The sequence below is a fragment of the Mus caroli genome, chromosome 14, assembly GCF_900094665.2.
Source record: "Mus caroli chromosome 14, CAROLI_EIJ_v1.1, whole genome shotgun sequence".
NCBI lineage: Eukaryota > Metazoa > Chordata > Mammalia > Rodentia > Muridae > Mus > Mus caroli.
In genome coordinates this window covers 22980827-23003587 of record NC_034583.1, presented here as the reverse complement: position 1 = coordinate 23003587, position 22761 = coordinate 22980827, and the positions used below count along the sequence as shown (strand labels likewise).

At 45.9% G+C, this 22761-nt stretch overlaps 1 protein-coding gene across 3 annotated transcripts in view; it reads right to left on the bottom strand.

The window, feature by feature from the left end:
* Positions 1-1221: 1221 nt before the first annotated feature.
* The window catches only part of Rft1 (RFT1 homolog), a 38623-nt gene continuing 17083 nt past the window's right edge, over positions 1222-22761 (bottom strand). For 2 of the 3 annotated variants that reach the window (XM_021182012.2, XM_029469220.1), the window contains 7 exons: positions 18612-18690; positions 16051-16101; positions 14942-15072; positions 13388-13532; positions 9944-10049; positions 2204-2453; positions 1222-1742 (listed from right to left, as the gene is read on the bottom strand). In XM_021182012.2, coding sequence (XP_021037671.1) covers positions 1575-1742; positions 2204-2453; positions 9944-10049; positions 13388-13532; positions 14942-15072; positions 16051-16101; positions 18612-18690 — 930 coding nt within the window. In that variant the 3' untranslated portion in view covers positions 1222-1574. The remainder of the gene's footprint in view (positions 1743-2203; positions 2454-9943; positions 10050-13387; positions 13533-14941; positions 15073-16050; positions 16102-18611; positions 18691-22761) is intronic. The other variant, XM_021182013.2, reaches the window with a different exon arrangement.

The following is a 22761-nucleotide window of genomic DNA, read 5'->3' as shown; positions in this document are numbered from 1 at the left end:
GGTAAATGCAAAAAAAAAAAAAAAAAGTAAATACATGGGTTTTGTTTTTCATTTTGAAACAGTCTCCCTATGTAGACCAGGTTGGCCTTGAACTCAGAGATCCACCTGCCTAAGTGTGAGTACTGGAATTAAGGATGCATGCTAACATATCTGGCCCTCTAGTTCCCCTTGTTGGCTCTTTAGAGGCCAATATGGAATATGTGGGGATGTTGTGCCAGAGGATTATAAACTATTGGGCATCAAGATAAAGTCTGTGTAGATAGCACCAAGGGCAACCACATCCAAAAGGGAACTAAAGAGGAAAAAGAAACCTATGTACCTATTTTACATCCCAGAGAAAAGCCTGATGACCTCCCCTGCAGGAGCAGCTCGCAGGGCGCAGGAAGCCTGGCTTATGAGTGAGCCTGGAGGCCCACACCTCTGGGCATGCCATTCTTGCTCTGGGCTAGAGAACAGTTGTACCGACTAGTACTGGAAATGATGAGTCAGTTCAGAGGGTTTGACTCTGATTTTTGCCATATGCAATGTGCCTTGTTTTATTCTAAGGATAAAAAGAGATACCTATGTAACTGTGATCATCATCTGTGTGACTGTCATGGCAAAACGAAAAGCAAGCTGGAAAGCAGCCCCCTTAGGGGACAAAGCAGCTCATAGTTTCCATCAGAGTTCTCCCGCTTCCGAGGGTGGCTAGGTCTAAAGGCACCCGGCAGTTTTCATACACTCTACAGTCAAGAAATCCAGAGCAACTCATTCTGGGACATGAGCTGCTCTAGAAGAGACAGCACGGCCATGACAGCAAAGACCTTCCCCCAGGGACTTCTGGGAAATAAGATCTGGATCTCCCGGATGTATCAATGTGTAGGCTGGGGGTATGGATATAGCTCAGTGGTAGAGAGCCTGGTTCACATGAGTGAAGGCCCGGGTTCAATCCCCATGACAGCAAACATTATTTCAGAAGTATTTATCACTGAGTAACCACAGGACTGACACAGGGAAAGACACATTTTTTTTAATTATTTTTATTTTTTGGTTTTTCGAGACAGGGTTCCTCTGTATAGCCCTGGCTGTCCTGGAACTTACTTTGTAGACCAGGCTGGCCTCGAACTCAGAACTCCACCTGCCTCTGCCTCCCGAGTGCTGGGATTAAAGGCGAGTGCCACCACGTCCGGCTACATTTTTATTTTTTTATATTTGTTTTTTTGAGACAGCTCTGGCTGTCCTGGAACTTGGAGATCCGTCTGCCTCTGCCTCTGGCTCTTAAGTACTGGGATTAAAGGTGTGTGCCACCACTACCAGCTGAAAGACACAATTCTTACACCATGATTTGCTCTTGTTTGGTGTATAACTTCAGGGGCTCCTTCCTGCTTTTCTAGAGGAAACTAACCATTCTTGTGGCAGGTCAATGGCTGCACTGCTTTTTCTTGGCCAAACAACGGTTAAATATTAACATTTAAGAGAGTTTGTTAACCTCCAGGCTGATCCTGACTCCATATCAGGGCTTTCGCACAGCAATGCACGTCCAAGAACCGTCTATGCTGGGTCCAGATACCAAAAGTGCCAAAGCGTCACCAAAGTCATGTCATTTTGTCACTGAGTCTGGATCTACCCAACTGAGTCCTGAGAAAGTGGATCAGCTTGGTCTCTGTGAGGAACGCTGTCCCAAGAGTCACTCCTAAGCAGATGGTCCCCACAGCGACGTGTGCCAGCCTAGCTGGCCAGCCCTGCTCACAGCAGAGGAATGCCTAGGGAAAGAAACTAGAGTCATTGCCAGACAAACCAGGGAAAGAAGTTATCTATCATCCTGCTGCTGCTGCTTCTTTTTAAGGTTTATTTATGTGTGTAAACACATGTGCATAAGTGTACTCTGTGTGTGTGCCCTGTGCCTTTAAAAACCAGAAAAGGCATTGGATCCCCTAGGACTGAGTTACACGTGGTTGTGAGTCACCATATGGGTCCTCAGGATAGGACCCAGTGCTCTTATTCACTGAGCCAGCTCCCCAGCCCTATCATCCAGCTTCTAAGTCAGATACAAGGCAGGGTGATGAGGCGAGGGGTTAATTTACGGACTACTCTGAGGTCTGGAGATGGGAGGAGACACTCACATGACCAATGTGTTCAGACTGGCTGGAAGACGGAGATCTAGAGGGAAGAATGGTGCACAGCCTACAGAAGCAAGTGGTGTGAAGGCTGCCCGGAGTCTTACCTCTGAGATACTAGTAATCCCAGCACTGAGAACGAACACGCCAAGAAGAGCTGGTGACAGGCGCAGGCCAGCCAGGGGTCTGTGGGGGCTCTCTCGGAAGTAGTGATGGATGAAGGAAAGACTCTGCGTGATCCGGATGCCCATGTTAAAGCAGTTGGCCATGATGAAGCCCACACTGCCACACCAACTGGTCAGCAGGTAAGATAAGACTAAAAACGAGGATGACAGTGCCAGCATGGTGAAATTGTACCTGGGAGACAAGCAGAGTGGGGAGGTGAGCATCTGACCCCCAAAAAGCAGCCATAGCAACTCACAGAAAGATCCCTGAGTTCACATTGCTCCAGATGAGTTCCCATAATCCAGTGGTCTTACTTTTTAGGTGTGTTGTGAGCAAGGATGGTTTATTATGGTTCTTGTGCTAGATTAAACCCAGTGCTTTATACATATACTAGACAAGTTCCTTTGCCTCTATGTTTTTTCTTTGTTTTTCCTTTTTTATGGGCTGTCACTGTTCAGCATTAAGCCCAGCTAAGCAGCCTAAATTTGCACAAGCTAAGCAAGCTTTCTTTGCTGAACAACAGTTGCAACCCTCAGGCCTTGAACTCATGTTCTTCCTGCCTTAGCCTCCCAAGAGCTAAGATTACAGGTATGTACCTCCACACCCAGACATCACCCAGGTTTTTGTAACACTGAATATACATAGTTAACATGAAAAGGTGACTTTCTCCTGACTCCTTAAACAGAACACATTCAATTCAAAATACTTATAATTCTTTTTTTTTTTTTTTTTTCTGAGACAGGGTTTCTCTGTGTAGCCCTGGCTGTCCTGGAACTCACTTTGTAGACCAGGCTGGCCTCGAACTCAGAAATCCGCCTGCCTCTGCCTCCCGAGTGCTGGGATTAAAGGCGTGCGCCACCACGCCCGGCAAAATACTTATACTTCTAAGGAAAATAACTTATTAGGTGATACTTTGAAAACAAAACACAAGAATCCTGTTCAGCTGCAGTCTCCAGTGAATGTGACCAGGGTCATGATGCACACTCTGTAAACAGCTGTGGGGAGCGCTGGGGACATTGGCAAGCAAGTAGTACACATGGCTCCTACCCTGTGGAGCTTAAAGTTGTTCAATACAGAAAAGAACCAGCACTGTAAGGCTGAGAACCCACCCAAGGACTAAGGCATCACTCCACCTTTGCTGCTGGCTGATTGCTTCGGTCCTCATCCTGTTTCTCCTGGAAAATGATGCACCAGGCAGTAGCCTCAAAGCACCTCACTCAAAGCAAGTGACAGGTCTCCAGAGTGAATTATGAGCAGTAAGCAAAACGTGGACACTCCCTGGTGCAGTCCAGCCTCTTGCAGACTCCTTGGGCTCTCCAGATTGCTAGTGCTCTTTGGATGTGGAGCCGAATGGCTCTCATTTGTGATTTCTTTCTTTCTTTTTTTTAATTAGATATTTTCTTTATTTACATTTCAAATGTTATCCCCTTTTCTGGTTTCCCCTCCGAAAACCCCCTAGCCCCTCCCAACTCCCCTGCTCACCAACCCACCCACTCCTGCTTCCTGGTCCTGGCATTCCCCTACACTGGGGCATTAAGCCCTCACAGGATCAAAGGCCTCTCCTCCCATTGATGACCGACCAGGCCATCCTCTGCTATATATGCAGCTGGAGCCATGCATCCCTCCATGTGTACTCTTTGGTTGGTGGTTTAGTCCTTGGGAGCTCTGGGGATACTGGTTGGTTTGTATTGTTGTTCCTCCTATAGGGCTGCAAACCCCTTCAGTTCCTTTGTCCTTTTCTATCTCCTCCGTTGGGGACTCTGTGCTCAGTCCAATGGTTGGCTGAGAGCATCCACCTCTATATTTGTCAGGCACTGGCAGAGCCTCTCAGCAGACTCTCAGGAACTATATCAGGCTCCTGTCAGCAAGCACTTGTTGGCATCCCCAATAGTGTCTAGGTTTGGTGACTGTATATGGGATGGGTCCCCAGGTGGGGCAGTCTCTGGATGGCCTTTCCTTCAGTCTCTGCTCCACACTTTGCCTCTGTATCTCCTCCCATGGGTATTTTGTTCCCCTTTCTAAGAAGGACTGAAGTATCCACACTTTGGTCTTCCTTCTTCTTGAGCTTCATGTGATTTGTGAATTGTATCTTGGGTATTCTGAGCTTCTGGGCTAATATCCACTTATCGGTGAGTGCATACCATGTGTGCTCTTTTGTGATTAGGTTACCTCACTCAGGGTGATATTTTCTANNTNNATCCANTTGNNNANNAATTTNATAAATTCATTGTTTTTAATAGCTGAGTAGTACTCCATTGTGTAAATGTACCACATTTTCTGTATCCATTCCTCTGTTGAGGGACATCTGGGTTCTTTCCAGCTTCTGACTATTATAAAAAAGGCTGCTATGAACATAGTGGGGCATGTGTCCTTATTAATGTTAGAGTATATTCTGGGTATATGCCCAGGTGTGGTATAGATGGATCCTCAGGTAGTACTATGTCCAATTTTCTGAGGAACCGCCAGACTGATTTCCAGAGGGGTTGTACAAGCTTGCAATCCCACCAGCAATGGAGGAGTGCTCCTCTTTCTCCACATCCTCGCCAGCATGTGCTGTGACCTGAGTGTTTCATCTTAGCCATTCTGACTGGTGTGAGGTGGGATCTCAGGGTTGCTTTGAGTTGCATTTCAAACACCCATCTTCAGTAAAGGAAAGAACTTCATGCCGGCATCATAAAAATGCTGCCACAGTCCTCAAAAAGGCCACGAGCCATGAGCGAACCAACCAACACCCCCCGCCCCGCCCCCAGCATCTGTAGTCTGTCTGTTTCACAGTAGATTCTCTATAAACATGCAGTTGGTGAGAGAGTTAAACCCTGTAGGTCCCTAAGCTGTGTCCACTAAGCTAAGTAACTAAGTAGTCTCTGGGGCCACAATCCAGATTCCTAACATCAGAGGTGGCAAGAAAGCAACTGCTCAGTGAGCAATGTCTCTGACTACAATCAGAAGAAAGCCACTGTGTCCCCGAATGCCTGGTTATAGGCCTTTGAGCTGACCGAGGTCATGCCCTACAAAAACTTGCCTTATCAGAGTTCATGGTAAGGAATGCATATGTACACACATATAGACACAGGCACACAGACAAACACAGACAACGCATAGACACAGACATACATAGACCCAGACCCAGACCCAGTCCCACACACACAAACACACAATACACACACAGTACTCCAAGAAAGGAGGTATAATTTCACCCAGGATTTGAGATATTGTATTTACTTCTCAGTAGAAACTGTTGTTATGAGCAGTAGACACACAAGAGCTTGTATCTTGGCCAGGCATGGTGGCTCACGCCTTTAATCCCAGCACTCGGGAGGCAGAGGCAGGCGGAGTGAGGTGAGTTCTACAAAGTGAGTTCCAGGACAGCCAGGGTTATACAGAGAAACCCTGTCTCAGAAAAAACAACAACAAAAAAGAGCTTCTATCTCCACACTACTGTTCCAAGGCTCCTAGCTCCAAATCTTCAGATGTAAGTGTAGTTCTCACCCCTCATCAAGAAAACTTCTCCTTGTATCAAAGACCAGTACAGAAAACCACAACCAATCAAGGTGCAGAGCTGTGGAGTTCAGCCCCAACTTATACATCTACAAGACAATTCCTGCGCCTAAGGCTCAGAGACCATTGCAGAAGAGGGGACAGAGAGACTGAATGTAAGAGACACAGGGACAGAACAGGAAGCTCACTGTGAGATTACTTCCCTAGAGACGTAAGAAGCTACACCGATGAATTCTTAACAACATGGCTGCCCACATATGACCTGAACAAAGACAATGCCAATGGGCATGCTAAACTGGACAGGAGAAAGCTCAAGAGGTCTCAGCCTACACAAAGAGCTAAGTTAGAGGCAACTAAGGACATTCTGAGGATGGGAGAAGGAGCTTTCCCTAGGGATGAGCACATCAATTGGGTATGTGATACCTAATGGTCAGTCCTAAAAAGATATACACACAGTAACATACAGACTGAGCAGGTTCCACTTAACTATGTAAGACGGAACACACACACTCACACACACACCCCAATTAAAGAAAGATGCTATGAGTTTGAAAGAGAGCAGGAGGGGCAGTACACAGCAGGGTTTGGAGGGAGGAAAGGGAATTAGGAAATGATATATTTATATTATAATCTTAAATTTTTGTTATTTTAATTTAAAGGAAAAAACACTACCACCTGTTGCCCAAGTTTCATCATGATTTGGTCATAAGACTTTCTGCTTCTCTTAAACATTTCAAATATGTTTGGCATTGCCTCACCTCCTCCACATGAATGCTAAAATTACTGTTAATTAAAATTCCCTTTACAATGTAGATTCTGGCCTGGCATGGTGGCCTTTAGTCCCAACACTGGAGAGACAGAACTGGTGGATCTCTTTGAGTTCAGGGCCAGGTTTACATAGCAAGTTCCAGGACAGCCAGAACCACATAGAGAGAAACTGTCTCAGAAAAAAGAAAGGAAGGGAGGGAAGGAAGGAAAAGAAAAAGGGAGGGAGGGAGGGAGGGAGGGAGGGAGGGAGGTGTGGCCATGCATACACACTGCCGTATCTCTCAGCATGCTTTAGATTATATTTTACTTTTAAATTACTCAATGTTAGAAGCAGCTTCAAATTGAAATGTGTTATTTTTAAAAGTTAAACTTGGTCTTTTCTATCCATGGGGAAGAGTAGACTCCAAATAGTTCTGCAGCTACAAAGCTGACTAGCTGAAGTGAAGGTCATGAACTGACAACCACTGTAAAATGATGGGTTGTGACCTACCAATAGGCTGGCAAATTCATTCAGTATGCCATTCTGTGTCTTTAAGACTTTTAAATTCATTTCTGTTTATCTTGTTTGTATATATGCATCTGTGTGTGTGTGTGTGTGTGTGTGTGTGTGTGTAAGAAGAGTACACATGTGCTATAGTGCACATGTAGAGATCAAAAGCTGACTCACAAGAGTCACTTCTCCTGAGACGAAAGGATCGACCATCTAGAGACTGCCATATCCAGGGATCCATCCCATAATCAGCCTCCAAACGCTGACACCATTGCATACACTAGCAAGATTTTGTTGAAAGGACCCTGATATAGCTGTCTCTTGTGAGACTATGCCGGGGCCTAGCAAACACAGAAGTGGATGCTCACAGTCAACTATTGGATGGAACACAGGTTCTCCAATGGAGGAGCTGGAGGAAGTACCCAGGGAGCTGGGGGGATCTGCAACCCTATAGGTGGAACAACAATATGAATTAACCAGTACCCCAGAGCTCGTGTCTCTAGCTGCATATGTATCAGAAGATGGCCTGGTTGGCCATCAGTGGAAAGAGAGGCCCATTGGTCGGGCAGACTTTATATGCCTCAGTACAGGGGAACGCCAGGGCCAAGAGGTGGGAGTGGGTGGGTGGGTGGGTGAGTGGGTGTGGGAGGGTGTGGGGGACTTTTGGGATAGCATTGGAAATGTAAATGAAATAAATACCCAATTTAAAAAAAAAGAAATTTAAAGGCATGCACAATTATCACGTGCACCACAGATACAAATGAAAATAATTTTACTAAATAAAACATACCAGAGAACAAAAAGTAAAAAAAAAAAAAAAGAAAAGAAAAAAGAGTCACACTTCTCTCCTTCAGCCATGTAAGTCCTGAGGACAGACCTCTAGGATTCAGGTCTGGCGGCAGGCAGCCTTACCTGCGCTGCTCCTGCTTTATGGCCGTGCTTCTGTCAGGGCATTACTGTGTATTGGGTCTTGCTGCACCTGAGACCAGCAGTTTCCACAGCTGCAGAGTCAGAGTTGCTTGGAGCTGGTAATGAATCGTTTCCCTGGCTCAAGTCTCCTAAAGCTCCAATGTATTGGCCTGGGAGATGAGCAGAAGACTCCCTAAGACAACCACACCAGTCTGGGCCAGCATCTTGGCTAGACTCCAGTCACTGCAGCAAAGTCACCGGCTCCTGTGTGCAGCACTCTAAGATGAGGACAGACAGAGGTTGATCTGAGAAGGAAAAGGACTCCCTGACTGGGCTACGTCGTCCTCACTCCACTCCTAAGACCAAGCGTCCGAAGTCCTCAACAGTACTCAGTGTAACAGAGGCAGCATGCAAAGCCTCAAGGGTGCAGAGACCAAGGGACAGTGGCTAGGCGGCCACTCACCTTGTTGCTCACAACCGCCCTTCCTCTTCTCTCTCCCTCATCACTTTATCCTTACAGTGATACCTTAAGATACTGCCCCAGTATTTTTGGCATTTAAGATATAAAAAGTGGGTGATGGACCAAAGATATTTCACATCAGAATAATAAAGGAAAATTTAAAATACACATACCTGCTCAAGGACCTACTGACTGTACAGGTATGAGGGGAGAGAATAGTAAAGTAGGGTGAACAAGAAACTCTATCTCCACGGGAGATTTTTAAATGATAGCTTGTGTTAAAACTACTGGTGAGCTGGGCGTGGTGGCGCACACCTTTAATCCCAGCACTCGGGAAGCAGAGGCAGGCGGATTTCTGAGTTCGAGGCCAGCCTGGTCTACAACGTGAGTTCCAGGACAGCCAGGGCTACACAGAGAAACCCTGTCTCAAAAACCAAAAAAAAAAAAAAAAACTACTGGTGAAAATCCTAGGGCAAGGTACCCAATCTGAAGCTAAGAGAGAAGAAAAGCTTGTGTTGAAATATATCTGTCTTTGAGCCATCTTCTTAGGAAAGATGTCACAGAATCCCTGAGATCCTCGGAGAACTACAAATTCATTTCTTAGGGACAAGAATTTGTACATATATGTATGTACATACACATACACACACACACCACACACACACACATATACACCACACAGAGAGACACACACACACCACATAAACACACCACATACACACACACACACAACACACACATACCACACACACACACACATGATGACTACCGTAGATGACCACTGCTTCCGTCATTATGTCATTGACAGTGTGTGACAAGCACTGTTTGATGGCCATTGTATGATGGTTACTATGTGATTGCCATCATGTGATGTCACTGCATAATAACTAGAGTGTCATGGCCACTGTGATGCCCAACATGATGTAATGGCAACTATAATGACTGTCCCTGGGTGTTATAGTCACAGTATAATAGCAGATAAATGTAAGAGTGACTTGTCTGCATGTACCTATGTCTACCCACTACATGCATGCATTGCCCAAGAAAGCCAAAGGAGGATGCTGTGTCAGATCCCTGGAGTTCCAGATGATTGTCAGCTGTCATGTGGGTGCTAGGACTCAGACCTGGATCTCTTCAAGAACAGCCAGTGTTCTTAACTGCTGAGCAAACTCTCTAGCCCCCAAGATAGGCAATCAAGTATCCTGTCTGGAGTTGAGGCCATCCTTTGGGACCTGAGCAGGGAAGTAGTGGGATAGATGACTCGCTTCTCCTAAGGCTGACTGCACACCTGAACAAAGACAGCTCTGCCAGGCCAGGGTAACACCGTGCCCCCATTAGAGGAATCAGACTACTGGCCTCCTGGCCCCCCTGTGGGAAACACTAGGTAAATCCTGCCAGGGCAATGGTGATCCCAGGGAGGTTCCACACTAGTGGTCTCGTGTGGCCTCTGAGAAAAGTGTAGACAAATCCAAGCTCAGAATGGAAAGAGAAAGATTCACAAGTTACTTAACTTTGGCCAAATACCATGATTAAAGGCATACTTTCTAGGTCACTCACCTGTCAACCTCCTCTTTGCTCATGGCAGCAAACGTGAAACACTCGGTCACACCATTGATAGCAAGCAGGAGGACATAGAGGCAATAGCAACGCATCAGCACAGGGCCTACAAGGAAAGAATCCACAGGTTCCAGTCAAAATGGGATGTACTGTTAGCTCTAGCTTGTGTTCAGAGAATGGGGTATACCATGGGACCTGATGCTATCAATGGCAGAGACTACATGACTACTTAAGGACTCCCAGCATCCCACAGCACTGACTACAACACTCAGATAAATCAAACGGACAGTGAGGCAGAAATGCACAGATCTCTTGCTGACCTGCTGAAAGTTCATCTGGCCATCTAGCTTCAGTCAGCACAGAGGTGATGCTGGCTAGTTGAGCACTGAAGATATCAGTGATTCTAAGTCTTAAGGGAATGTCAACTGAGCAGGTTGAAAATGCCCTTTGGGAATGGCCCAGGGCCCAGGGCCAGCAGGAAACTCCTGCGACAGACAGAACCTTCACAGCTCATAGAGAGCACTGGAGCTCCCAGTGGTACTTTTCCTAAACTAAAGTAATATGGTATTACAACCAGCAATGAATTTTTAAAAACTTTGTTGATCAAGGCCAGGGGGATGGCTCAGTGAGTAAGGGTGTCTGCTGCCAAGACTGATGACCTAAATTTTATCCCTGTGAACGATGAACCATATAATGGAAGAAAACTCACTCTGAAAGTTGTCCTGACTTACACACGTGTATATATCCATACACATCTGTATACCTACACACACACACTCTCACAGTCATTTTGAAAAACTACAGACCAAAGACTAGAAGCTTTACCAATAAACTGATTCTTCTCTTTCAAAGGGCTATTATTAAAAAGAGATGAACAAGTGGTTTCCTTTTCTTCTCTCTCTCTCCCCCACCCCTCCATCTTTTTGTTATTGTTGTCATTGTCATTGCTTTGTTTTGAGGGGACTAAATCTCATGGAGCCATAGTTGACCTCAAGTTCTTCCTGTAGACAATGATGACCCTTCTGCCTCTTTCTCCTGAGTATTGGTATTTCAAGCACGCAACACCATGCTTCCTGAATGAGCAATTTCTAATAAAACAAAGGGTCATTCAAACTCTGACCCAGCAATTCCACCCGAGGTATATATCCAACAGAAATGAATGCACACATGGTTACAGACTGTGTACTGATTCTATTTATAATCACCCAAGCTGACCAACAGCAGAAACAAGGATAAGCAAACTGTGAGCTGTCCAGTCAGAGTAAGACTTCTAAGCAGGAGTATTGTTTAGACCCGGGGACTAGAGAGATGGCTCAGCAGTTAAAGAGCGCTTGCAGTTCTTTCAGAGAACCTGGTTTGGTTCCCAGCATCCGCCTAGTAGCTTGTAACTGTCTAAGACTCAGTTCTGGTGATCTGGTGCCCTCAAGTGCTCTCCAAAGGGACCAAGCATCCATGCAGTACACAGACATACACACAGGCAAAACATTCAGACACATACATTTTTTAAAAAATTATTCAAAGAAAATAAAAGATCTCTGGGTACATGCCTTAGCACTCGGGGCAGAGGCAAGTGGATCTGTGAGTTCTAGGGCAGCCTGATCTATACAGTTGAGGTCCAGGCACACACACACACACACACACACACACACACACACAGACATACACACAACAACAACAAAACCAACAAAAACTGATGGAACTTGGGCTGCGATTGGTGGGGATGCTTGCTTAGTACCTATAGACACCTGAATTCAACTCTTGGCACCTAAATAAACCAATACATGCATATAGAGACAAGTAAAGTGATAAGGCCAGGCTGTGAGACATGACACTTTTTTGTTGTTGTTGTTTTGTTTGTTTGTTTGTTTGTTTGTTTGTTTTCAAGACAGGGTTTCTCTGTGTAGCCCTGGCTGTCCTGGAACTCACTCTGTAGACCAGGCTGGCCTCGAACTCAGAGATGTACCTGCCTCTGCCTCCCAAGTGCTGGGATTAAAGGCATGTGCCACCACTGTCCAGCAAGACATGACACTTTTTTCTGCCTTGTGCAGGAATACTTTCTAGGCAAAGTCAGGGATTGTGAAATATTTAAGTGATCAGGAAAACTTGTTGGGATGGGCTTGGAAGAACAGTGTGTGAATGTTTCTTTTCATAAGAAATTCATCTGGACACAAAGCATTAGTCAGAGCAAGGAGAGAGTGGTGTAAGAGGGAAATCCAGCAGGCAATGCATGCACAGGCACTGATGCCACCCCAGACAGCACATGGACTTGTTAGAGGGGCATCTTGGTCAACGAAAAGGCGGTGGGTGAGCTGGTGTGGTGGCACATGCCCTCACTCCCAGTACTCAGGAGGCAGAGGCAACACAACAGCACTTAACTTATATTTCTGTGATTAATTATTCTACCAAATGTGTGGACAGCCCTCTTAGGCAACTTCTTGTGGCTGTGTTAAAGCAGAGGCTAGTTCTTAGAGACTGCTTTGAGGCAGAGCTGGTTTAAAAGCTGGATCCCCAATCTCTGCATGTAAACATCCTAATGGCTTCCTAATGAAGCCTCCCAGCAGTTGCCCGATGGACATGAGTGCTTAAGGCACACACCCCAAGAAGCCACAAACTATACCACAGGCTTCATAGTGGGTGTTTCCTCAAATTTAACAACCTTTGCTATGGTGTAGAAACATGGTCCTTTTTTCTCCAATACCCACAGTGGCAACTGTGAACATGGAAGTGTAAAATTGTCCTGACAAGGCCCTTTGTGCTGAGATGGGGCAGCAGAGACTCCTCCAGTTCTTGTCTAGCGATCTGAGAAAAAGTAAAGCCACCCCTGCTCATCTCAGGATAAAACCTGCAAATGGATGGTCAGCCTAGAGCTCAGCACATTTTAATGGGTGAAATCCCCGAGGACTGCAAGTGCCGCAGAATTCTCAGCAGCCTGGGGACCAAGTACTTCACTGTAGACACAGTCCACGCTTTTCTCAGTCAGTAGATTAAACATACAATTTTACTTGCTGAGATCAATTTTATTCTAGGCAAAGGACTATGGGTTATCTTTTCAAGGTTCTGACTCATCACACCCTGAGATGTGCATGGAGTTAACTATCCTCAGATGTGTTTAGTACCATGTAGAGACTCACAGCCCACTCTCTGCTTCCTCCTCATTTAGAGGAAAGAGAGGTAAACACTTGGCAAAATACATCTTAGGCCTGAGAAGAAAGCCAACAGCAAGGAGGATCCAGCACTTGTTTAAGTGAGGGCGGGGAACTGATCTCCCTGGTGAGGCACTTCCTGCACCCTGCATGTGCAGATAGTGAGGAACAGACCAAAGCCCCAGCCATTCAAAAATTCTCTCTACAATGACACAGGTGTGCAACAGGGCCTGAGTTTTAGGAGACACTCCGATTTCTCTTCAGAAATCAGAACAAACCCCTTACAAAATCTAGCACATACCAGATCCCGAACTAAGCATGGCTCCTCCATAGATGTCCAAAGCCAGTTGGGAATAGGCAAAGCCAAAAACAGTCATGGTCAGTCCAGTCAGCAAGGCCAGCTTGAGGAGGGACTCCAAAACCGCAGCAGCCACAGCAACATCGTCCTGGGCCAGGGGAAAGGGAAGGAAGTGAGCTGGGATCTGAGCTGAAGAAAGAACTGAAGAGCCTCTCAGCGGGCCTGCTTCCTGCACCACTGGAGAGCAACTGAAAAGCAAGGGTGCTGTAATAGAGACTGTATTTGGTTTTATTGGGGTGGGGTGGGGGGATGGGGGGTTTCGAGACAGGGTTTCTCTGTGTAATACTGGCTGTACTGAAACTCACTCTGTAGGCCAGGCTGGCCTCGAACTCAGAAATCCACCTGCCTCTGCCTCCAAGTGCTGGGATTAAAGGCGTGCGCCACTGCCCGGGCCAGTATTTGTTTTTATGGCAATTGGCAAAAGAAAGGGAGAAGTAAGTCTCACAGTAAGAAGCACAAGGGAGACTCAGTTGTCAACACAGTGTTGCTAAGGAAACACCTGCTTTATCCTCTGTATTTTCATTTCTACTTAGCCAGGTCTGTGCTTCTGACTGATGGCTGGAGATTCTGTCATTGTCAATGTACACTTAGGAAAATGTCCCTCAGCGCAAGTGGGAACCAGATTTTACTTTTAGATACTGGGCATAAATTGTATTTTGTAAAATATCTTCTAAGACATGTAAGAGGCAGACTAGATTGCTTTTAATTTCAGAATAAGTCAGAAGGGGCAGAAGGGAGGCCCCTCAGGGAAGAGTGCTTGCTCTGCAAGCACGAGGGCCTGAGGAGATAAGTTCAGATCTTTAGCACCCATGTTAAAATAAAATTAAATTAAAATTTAAAAAGCCAGGCATGGCTTCATGTCCCTGCATCCCAGCACTGGGGAGTGGAGATGGGCAGACCCCAAGGGCCTGCTGGCCAGCCTGCTTAGGCAAAATGGTGGCTTCTGGCTCAGTGAGAGACACAATCTCAAGGCACAAAGCAAAGAAAATACAAAAGACATCTGAGGTCTTGTCTGGTCTCTACACGTGCATGCATGACACCTGCACCTATATACTCATGTGCATACATGGTAAATCAAAAAAATAATAAAAGTTAAAAAGCTTTTGAAAGTAAGTCAGAATTTTCAGTGGCTACAGGTCTGGGGATCTGGTTCGGTTGGGAGAGTGCCTGCCTACCATGCACAGAACTCTGAGTTTGCTCCCTCACACTGTACAAATTGCCCGTGGTGACACATTCTGAATAAGACCCTGTCTCAAAAAAAAAAACAAACAAACAAACCAAACTACAAAAACCCAAGAACTAATTAATTAAACAAAGAGTAAGGTCACCTAGGAGGACAAAGGCTGAAATACAAAGGACTGCAGGAGCTTTGGGTCCTGCCCGTAGCAGATGTGTCAGAAGAATGACACCAATACTTAGGAAGTGAAGGCAGGAGGCTCAGAACTTCAAGGATTAACCTTGGCTACAATCTGAGAGCTGACGTGAGAGCCGACGTACCTGCTTCTGAAGTGAGGCGTCCTTCTCCCTCTCTAGCACTTTAGCAAAGAATATATAAAAACTCTCCTCTACTGGCTGGAAAATTAGCCTGGCCACAAGGGAGCCAAGATTATTCACTATGTCATATACACCTATAAAACAAAAAGGGAGAAGTCACTAACAGCACTAAGTCAAAATTATTTTTCTAATTTAATATTTAAGTTGTTTATATCATGTAGCCCAGGCTAGCCTTGAACTCTCTATGTAACCAAGAAAAACTTGAACTTCTGACCTCCTACCTGTACCTCCCAAAATGCTAGGGTAATAGGTGTGCAGCACACACCCACTTTCTGTGGTGCTGGGGCTGAACTTGGCTTTGTGCATGCCAGGCACACATTTTTTTTTTTTAATTATTTATTTAATGTGAGTACACTGTAGCTGTCTTCAGACACACCAGAAAAGGGCACCTGATCACATTACAGATGGTTGTGAGTCACCATGTGAATGCTGGGAATTGAACTCAGGACCTCTGGAAGAGAAGTCAGTGCTCTTAACTGTTGAGCCATCTCTCCAGCCCCAGGCACACATTCTTAACTGAGCTGCTGCCCCAGCCAAGGTTGTAAATTGTGAGAAAACCTGTACCTTCACATGTGGTTGAAGCAATGGTAGATCTATGTACCAAGTGGTAGCATCGTGCAAAACCTATACAACATTACAGGCTCGACCCTGCTTAATACAGTTGAGCCAGAGGCACGATTAGCATTAGCCCTTTAAAATAGGCCACTGATTGGAATCTGACTGCTATCAGTCTGATCCGATGCTTCCTTCCTGACTTCCTCCCCTTTTTCCTCCTCTTTTGTTTCTTTTATTTGCATGATTCTGGTATCACTTGAAAATAAATATAAAGCAAGCCCTGAGGGCTTTACCCAAGCCCACTGGCTGGGAGCAGCTCTTTATGACCGTGAAGAGGAGCCACTGTATCTTCCCTTCTAAAGCCTCACCCTCAAAACGGGTCCCAGAGATCTGTAGGGAGCAGGTAGAGAAGGAGGGTCCCCTCAAGTCACATGACAGGGTGTCATCAAAGGCCTAGTGTTCACCTGTAATTACCAAACTACAGACTTACATCTTACCCTGATCGCCAAAGTTTAACACATTCAAAAATGTCATCACGTACCGCTCGCCTATAATAGAAAAGTCAAGTGATCAGCATTTCAAATGCAGCATTCATTTTTTTTCTTTCCTTTTCTCTATGATCTGCCAATGTTTTCAATTACTAAATATTCCCCACCCCCACTGCCTGGTTGGTTTGTTTGTTTTATTTCAGAAATGGACTTGAACTTGAGAACCTCCTGCCGTACCTTCCTGGTGCTGGGTGTATAGGTGTGGGCCACCATGCTTGGCTCCAGCTGACAAACTCTCAGAGAAGCATCAGATAACCAAGTAAAGATCAATGTCCTAACACTGATTTCACAGTACCTCATAGCAACAGTTCAGAAAGTGCCGAGGTCTTTATTGACAGAATCTTGAAGCCAAATTAAAAACAAGCAAAAATTATTTCAAAACCATACTATTTAACAATAAAATAAGGGGAGACTGCTCAAATGTTAAAGGTGAAAACGGCTTCCAAGTCTTAAGGGAGGCCAGATACTCTCTCTAACTCTGACTCTGTCTCTCTTGGTCTCTGTCTGTCTCTGTCTCTCTCTCTGAAACAGGGTTTCTCTGTGTTTCCTGGAACTCACTCTATAGACCAGGCAGGCCTGAAGCTCAGAGATCTACCTGCCTCTGCCTCTCGAATGCTGTAATTAAAGGTGTACAGCAGCATGCCTGGCTTGAATTTTCTTTTCCACAAATGAAACACCCTGGCCATGACAGAGACAGGGGACCAAACAGTGGCCACAACCCCAAAGATTAAGTTCTCTCCTCCTGGGAACTCAAAAAGAATTCATTATAAGGCCAGATTCCCTCTTCTCTCAAGACTCCTCTCTCTGACCTGTCTCCCTGTAAAGACAACTGTGACAGGGACTTCTTAGGTCCTGTCTCTGTGCTATTCTGACCCTCTAACTTCAAACAGTTCGAGGTTTTGTAAATACAGCCAGCCTCCATATCTGAGGGTTTGTGATTCTAATGATACAACTAACTATAAATCAAAAACATCCCCAAAAGTGCATTTGCACTGAACATGACTTTGTGTGTATGGATGCTTTTATTATTTTCTAGTAATAACAAATAATAGATTATTTCCTAAACAAACAGTACAACAATAGCTCTGCATAGCACTTGCATTGCACTAGGTACAATTAAAGCATAAAGAAGAGTATGTCTAGGTTATACACAAAAATACACCATTTTACACAGGGACTTGAGCACCTTAGATTTTAAAATATCTGGGATTGGTCTAAGAACCAAAACCTGATACCAAGGGACAATTGTATAATCCCCTGTCAATCCTGAGTTCACGTCTTCAAATAGTTCCTTAATACCTGCAAAGCATCGAGGCTCCTTAACTCTGCACTGGAGGCCTTTTATATACTAACTCCAGCTTTCGTTTTGGCCTCCTTTCTTCAGCCTCAGCCTGTCACACTGTCATCCTGGGTTCAGTCTGAACCCGACTGACTGGAGTATCTTCACCTTCTACAATGGGTTTTTTCAGGCCCCTCTGGCAGGACAATGGGCTCTACTCCTCATTCCGAGAGCTCCCTCGGACAGGAGACCTCTCAGGTGTCCACATCTCCTTTCCTGTTTGGCTTCTTAACAGAGCTCTAGTAAACGAGGGCCCGCACAGAGCCTGTGCTGAGTTAAGTCCCAAGCCCTGCCCACAGCCATGCACTAGCTCAGTACTTCACAGCAGTGGCTGGGCAAGAGAAGCTCCTTGAGGCCATGGCTTGCTGCTTATCTGTGGTTGTTCTCAGCACCCACAGTGTGCAGGAAACGTGGGGTGGAAGCATATATGCTCTCACTACCACAAACAGAACCGTTCTTAAAATGGCTGGAAAATGTATAAAAAGCTAGGATCTGACAATGAGATTATGTTTTTCTCTAAATTTCTGCCATATATAACACATTTATAATAAATATTTTAAATGATTTACTATGGGCTTTTCCAGTTAGGTTTTGCTGCAGCTTAGGTGTAAAGCTTTGAGCCCAGCCCATGGTCCTCCTGAAACCCTCAGGAGATAGAGCCTAGAGGGAGAAAGCCAGGTGACAGGAGCATACTGTTGAAGGACATAATAAAATTCTGTTTCCCAACAGCCTCATCTGCATACACTAGCACCATGACACATTGTTTCACTTTGGCAACAAAGCGGAATAACCGTGAGTTAAAGCTGTGGCCACACTGAACCTCTCCTTCCTTTAAGCTGATTACCTTGGGTACTCTGCCACAGTAACAGAAAGCTGACTAACAAAGACTTGGATTTCAATTCCACATCCCTAAACAGAGGGAGAGAATATCTTCTGTAAGGCTGTGGAGAGATTTAAAGCAGACAACTTAAGTAGAACATAAAGTTAAATAAATATTGGTTCCCTATCTTATTTAAAAGCAGATAGAGCAAGCTCATCTCTAAGGGCCTCTGCTGCGGGCCCCAGACAAGTGTTCTGGTGTCAGCAGTCCTGTGTGTCAGCGGTCCCGTGGAATCCTTTCGCATCTTCTATGATCTCCCAACTGCTCGATGTGAACTTCTACTTTACTCACCTTCTGTCAAAATCTGCTTCAAGAATGACTGTTTGAAGAAGCTCCAAGTCAATCTCGCCTCCTTCCAGTTGACAAATGCCTGAAAGAAAAATAAAGCATAAAACAACATCTCCAGCTTCTCAGATCTAAGCCTGGGCGGTCCATACGGCCCCAACTTGAATAGTTTCCACTGACTCTTCAATCGGTGCTAAGAGCATAGAAGACATCCAAACATACCAGAAAATTTATATGACAGATAAGATTTGAAGCGTGAATGCTTCCTACGGCCATGTGTTGACCTGATTGGAAGGTGGCAGAGCCTTTTAAAGGTGCCCACTGAGAAGGGCTTAGGCCACTAAGGGTATGCTTTGAAGGGCAGTGTGGGACCCCAGCCCCTTCTCTTCTTTCCCTTCCTGGTCAGGAGGAAAACTGTTTTGTTCAGCCATGCACTTCTGCCACAGTGTGCTACCCTGACACCGGCCCAGAGCCTCAGGACCAACTGACCATGGACGGAAACTTCCAGATCCCAGCTCGTTGGGCCTTCCCATCCCAACTCACCTAACCTAGACACGCCCAGAAGCTCCTTTCCCATATGATTCTAGTTCCTGTTGAGTTGATAATCAATATTAGTCGTTACACTATGCAACCAGGCTGGTTTTATTTATGACCCTCCTACCTCGGCCGACTGAGATTACAAATATACAACACCACACCTAACTAATTAAAACTTGTAGTGAGAATTTTGGTTTCTTTAAAAACATAGAAATGTTATAGGAATATGTTTTTATTTTAATCCCAGGCATAGGATATGGGGCTGCTTTAGACTGTCCATAGCGGCAGACTATGATTTGCCTCGTGCTCTGGCAGGGCTGTGATCCTGCCAGCTACAGATAGTTTCTGCAAGCATATGACAGTCAGGATGCTGAAGGCTCTTGAGAGGATATAAAAACGCTAGATCCCCGAGACGGGTAAGGCAGCCACTACTTCTCTGCTGCTGGCTGGAGATATTCTGACAAACATCCAAATTGCCCAAGGACCTTGACCCCCTAATCAACAGGAGGCCATCTAACAATACCAACGCTCCCTTTGCCCTCTAGCCTTTCTCTACAACTTAGTGTTGGGGGTTGGAAGGGATAAGGGGAGAGAAGGGTGATAGAAATAAGAGCCTATAAAGTAGCTAAAAGTCTGGCTAAAACAAAACAAAATGCTGTGTGTGTATGTGTGTGCACATAATACAGGCAGGTAGGTATGCATGCCACAGTACATGTGTGGCGGTCAGGGGACACCTTTGTAGAGTCAGTTTTTCTTCCTCTGTTTACATGGATTTCAGGGTTTGAATTCAGGTTACCAAGTTTGTTTGGCAAGAGCAACTTTACCAACTGAGCCACTTGATTTGCTAAAAATGACTTTGAACACCCTATCCTCTTGCCTCAAGTTCCCAGTGCTAGGATCACAGACCCACACTACCATACCTGGTTCATATGATGCTGGAAATTGAAACCAGGCAAAACCTTAACAGATGAGCTAGCCTGTTCTTATTTTTAAGGTAGGGTCTTATGTGGCCCATGCAGCCTTGAACTCAGTCTGTAGCTAAGCTGAGGATGACGCTGATCTCCTGACTCGCCTGCCACACCTACCTAGTGCTGGAATTATAGGCACACCATCACATCCTGCTTCCCAGTGTTAGTATACTAACTCAAAATACCACTTTTGCCGTGTGCTGAATATGAAGAATTAGGCAGCATTTCACGTTACTTTCTCCACTCTAACCTTTAAACTGCAGTGTGTATTCTAACCTTACTATTGCCTCAATTCTAATTATTCCAAAATGCTCACAGTCACACGCAGCTCAGGTTAGACAACTAGAACACCTCTGAGAATGCAGGGCTCCTCTCAGCCCTGATTCCTCTTCTCTTTTCTTACAGACAAGAAGAATGCAGGCCTGAGTCCTCCAGACTGCACTGTCTGCGGGAAGTCAGTGAGCTCTGAGCAGGTGCCAAGGCATCTCTAGCCCTGAAGCAAGCCTTTTCCAGGCAGAAGACTTTAACACTGCTCAACCATTGCTTTTCCCCAGAACAAGAGCTGCCAGACATCACCACAAGAGGGCACTGTGGACCAGTAATCCTCAGACAGATTCTGTCCCTGGGCCGCTCTGGAGAAGTGAAAGCATAGATCTCTTTCACATCCCCTGTACTGGCACAGTCCCCTGAGGGATCTGTGCTGTAGCTCCTGTGCTGTTTTCAAAGGAAATGAAAAGTTGAAATTTGCCCACTGGCTCTGGGGTCGTGTGTGTGTGTGTGTGGTGTGTGTGTGTTGCCAAAGCAGTCTCACTTAGGTAGCTCTGGCAGGCCTCAAAAATCTGCAAGTATTCTTCCTCCTTACACTCATTGCTGGGATTAGAGGTCTGAGCCAGTCGCCCAGACTCCATTATGCTCCTATTGAAGCCTGCCTGCCTGCCTGCCTGCCTGCCTGCCAGTGAGTAGTAAATGTGTTTGGGGAGATAATCCAGCTTTCTAAAGAGAAAGTCCTTGGGAGAGCAACTCTAATCTGGAAGCTTATAAAAGGACTCCTTCTCCTAATGCTTCAGTGTCGATGGCCACACTGCTTACAGTAACAGCCGAAGCGTTCATTAAGGACACATTCCCAGGAAGTCCACTCCCAGGCTCTGGTTCTCAGGCCACGGAGGGTAGAAAAGAAGCAGCAGCTTCTGGGGACTTGTGCCCTTCTATTTGGAAGGGGTCTTGCTGGGATGGTGAAGGAGACTGGTTAACAAAGCTGGGCTGGTACCATTGCACCCCGTTCCTAAGCAGACCTTCTAGAGCCTTGCTGTGCTTAATGGGAACACTGAGGCTTGGGAGGTGAAAGGCAGTAACTGTAGGGAAGGCTGAGAAGGAAGCAGGTTCATCCTGCTGAGTCACCGTTCCCTTCCCAAACTCCTGTCACTGGGAAGCGGAGGCCACAGCCCATCACCTCCACCACCCATACAGCACTCCCCTCCCCCCTTTCTCTTCCTACCCCAGTCCTTACAGGCCACTGACAGCCCCAGACTTGCCCACCTCGGGACCATCCTCATCACTTCGTGTCTCCCACAGACATGTCTCACTTACAACTTGTCTAGTGCGTCCTTTCACTGTAGGTTTAGACTTTGGCATCAAGCTTAGAGTCTAGGGCTTAAACTGCTTCTTGACTGAGCCCAATGGCCATAGGCAAGATAGTTAACTTTGCTAAGCCTTGGTTTATCATCTGCAAAATGAGATTAAGTTATACCTCATATTTAAGATCTCCTAGACATGGTGACACATGCCTGTAGTAAGAGCACTCAAACTCCGAAGCAGGAGGGACTAAGAGCCTCGCCAGCTCCATGGTGAGCCCTGTCTCAAAAGAGAGAGACAAGTCCTATTTGATGGAGCTGGTAGGGGACTGAATGACAGAAAAACAAGATACCACAAGGCTCCTCTACATGGCACCATTCAAAACCTTCAGATGTGTGTGACAGCCCATGCTTGTAACCCAGCACTCAGGAAGTAGGGACAAGAGATTCACAAGTTCAAGGGCATCCTCAGCTACATAGTTAAAGGCTAGCTTGGCTTACCTTAGGCCCTGTTAGATTCTGGGAGAAGGAGAATCATTGTCTGCAATCATATGCCCACCTGGTTCCAATGATAACTCCAAACCCACAGCCACACAGAAGCCCCTGCCCCTACCCCTGCTAAACCCAGTGGGTCACAAAATAAAATGAAGCTGCAGAGTCCACCAGAGCCAGCGTGTCTTCAGTGTGAGTCCATGCCGAATTGCTGTGGTGGAGACCCGAGACACTTGCCAACCACACTGCATCATTTGGTGTCCTTGGAGCAGACGCCCAGGGTGGATGGGGCACTCAGGGTTGGGACTGAGAATGTGGCCATTTGAGTCATGAAATGAGAAAGAGGTCTGTAGGAAAGGGCAGGGTGGACGAGGGTAGTAGAAACCTGGGACAGGGAAAGCCTTTCAGTAAAGTACTATACATGTACAAAATTGTTGAAGAACAAATTTAATTTTTAAAAATTAAAAATGGTAGCCGGGCGTGGTGGCGCACGCCTTTAATCCCAGCACTCGGGAGGCAGAGGCAGGCGGATTTCTGAGTTCGAGGCCAGCCTGGTCTACAAAGTGAGTGCCAGGACAGCCAGGGCNA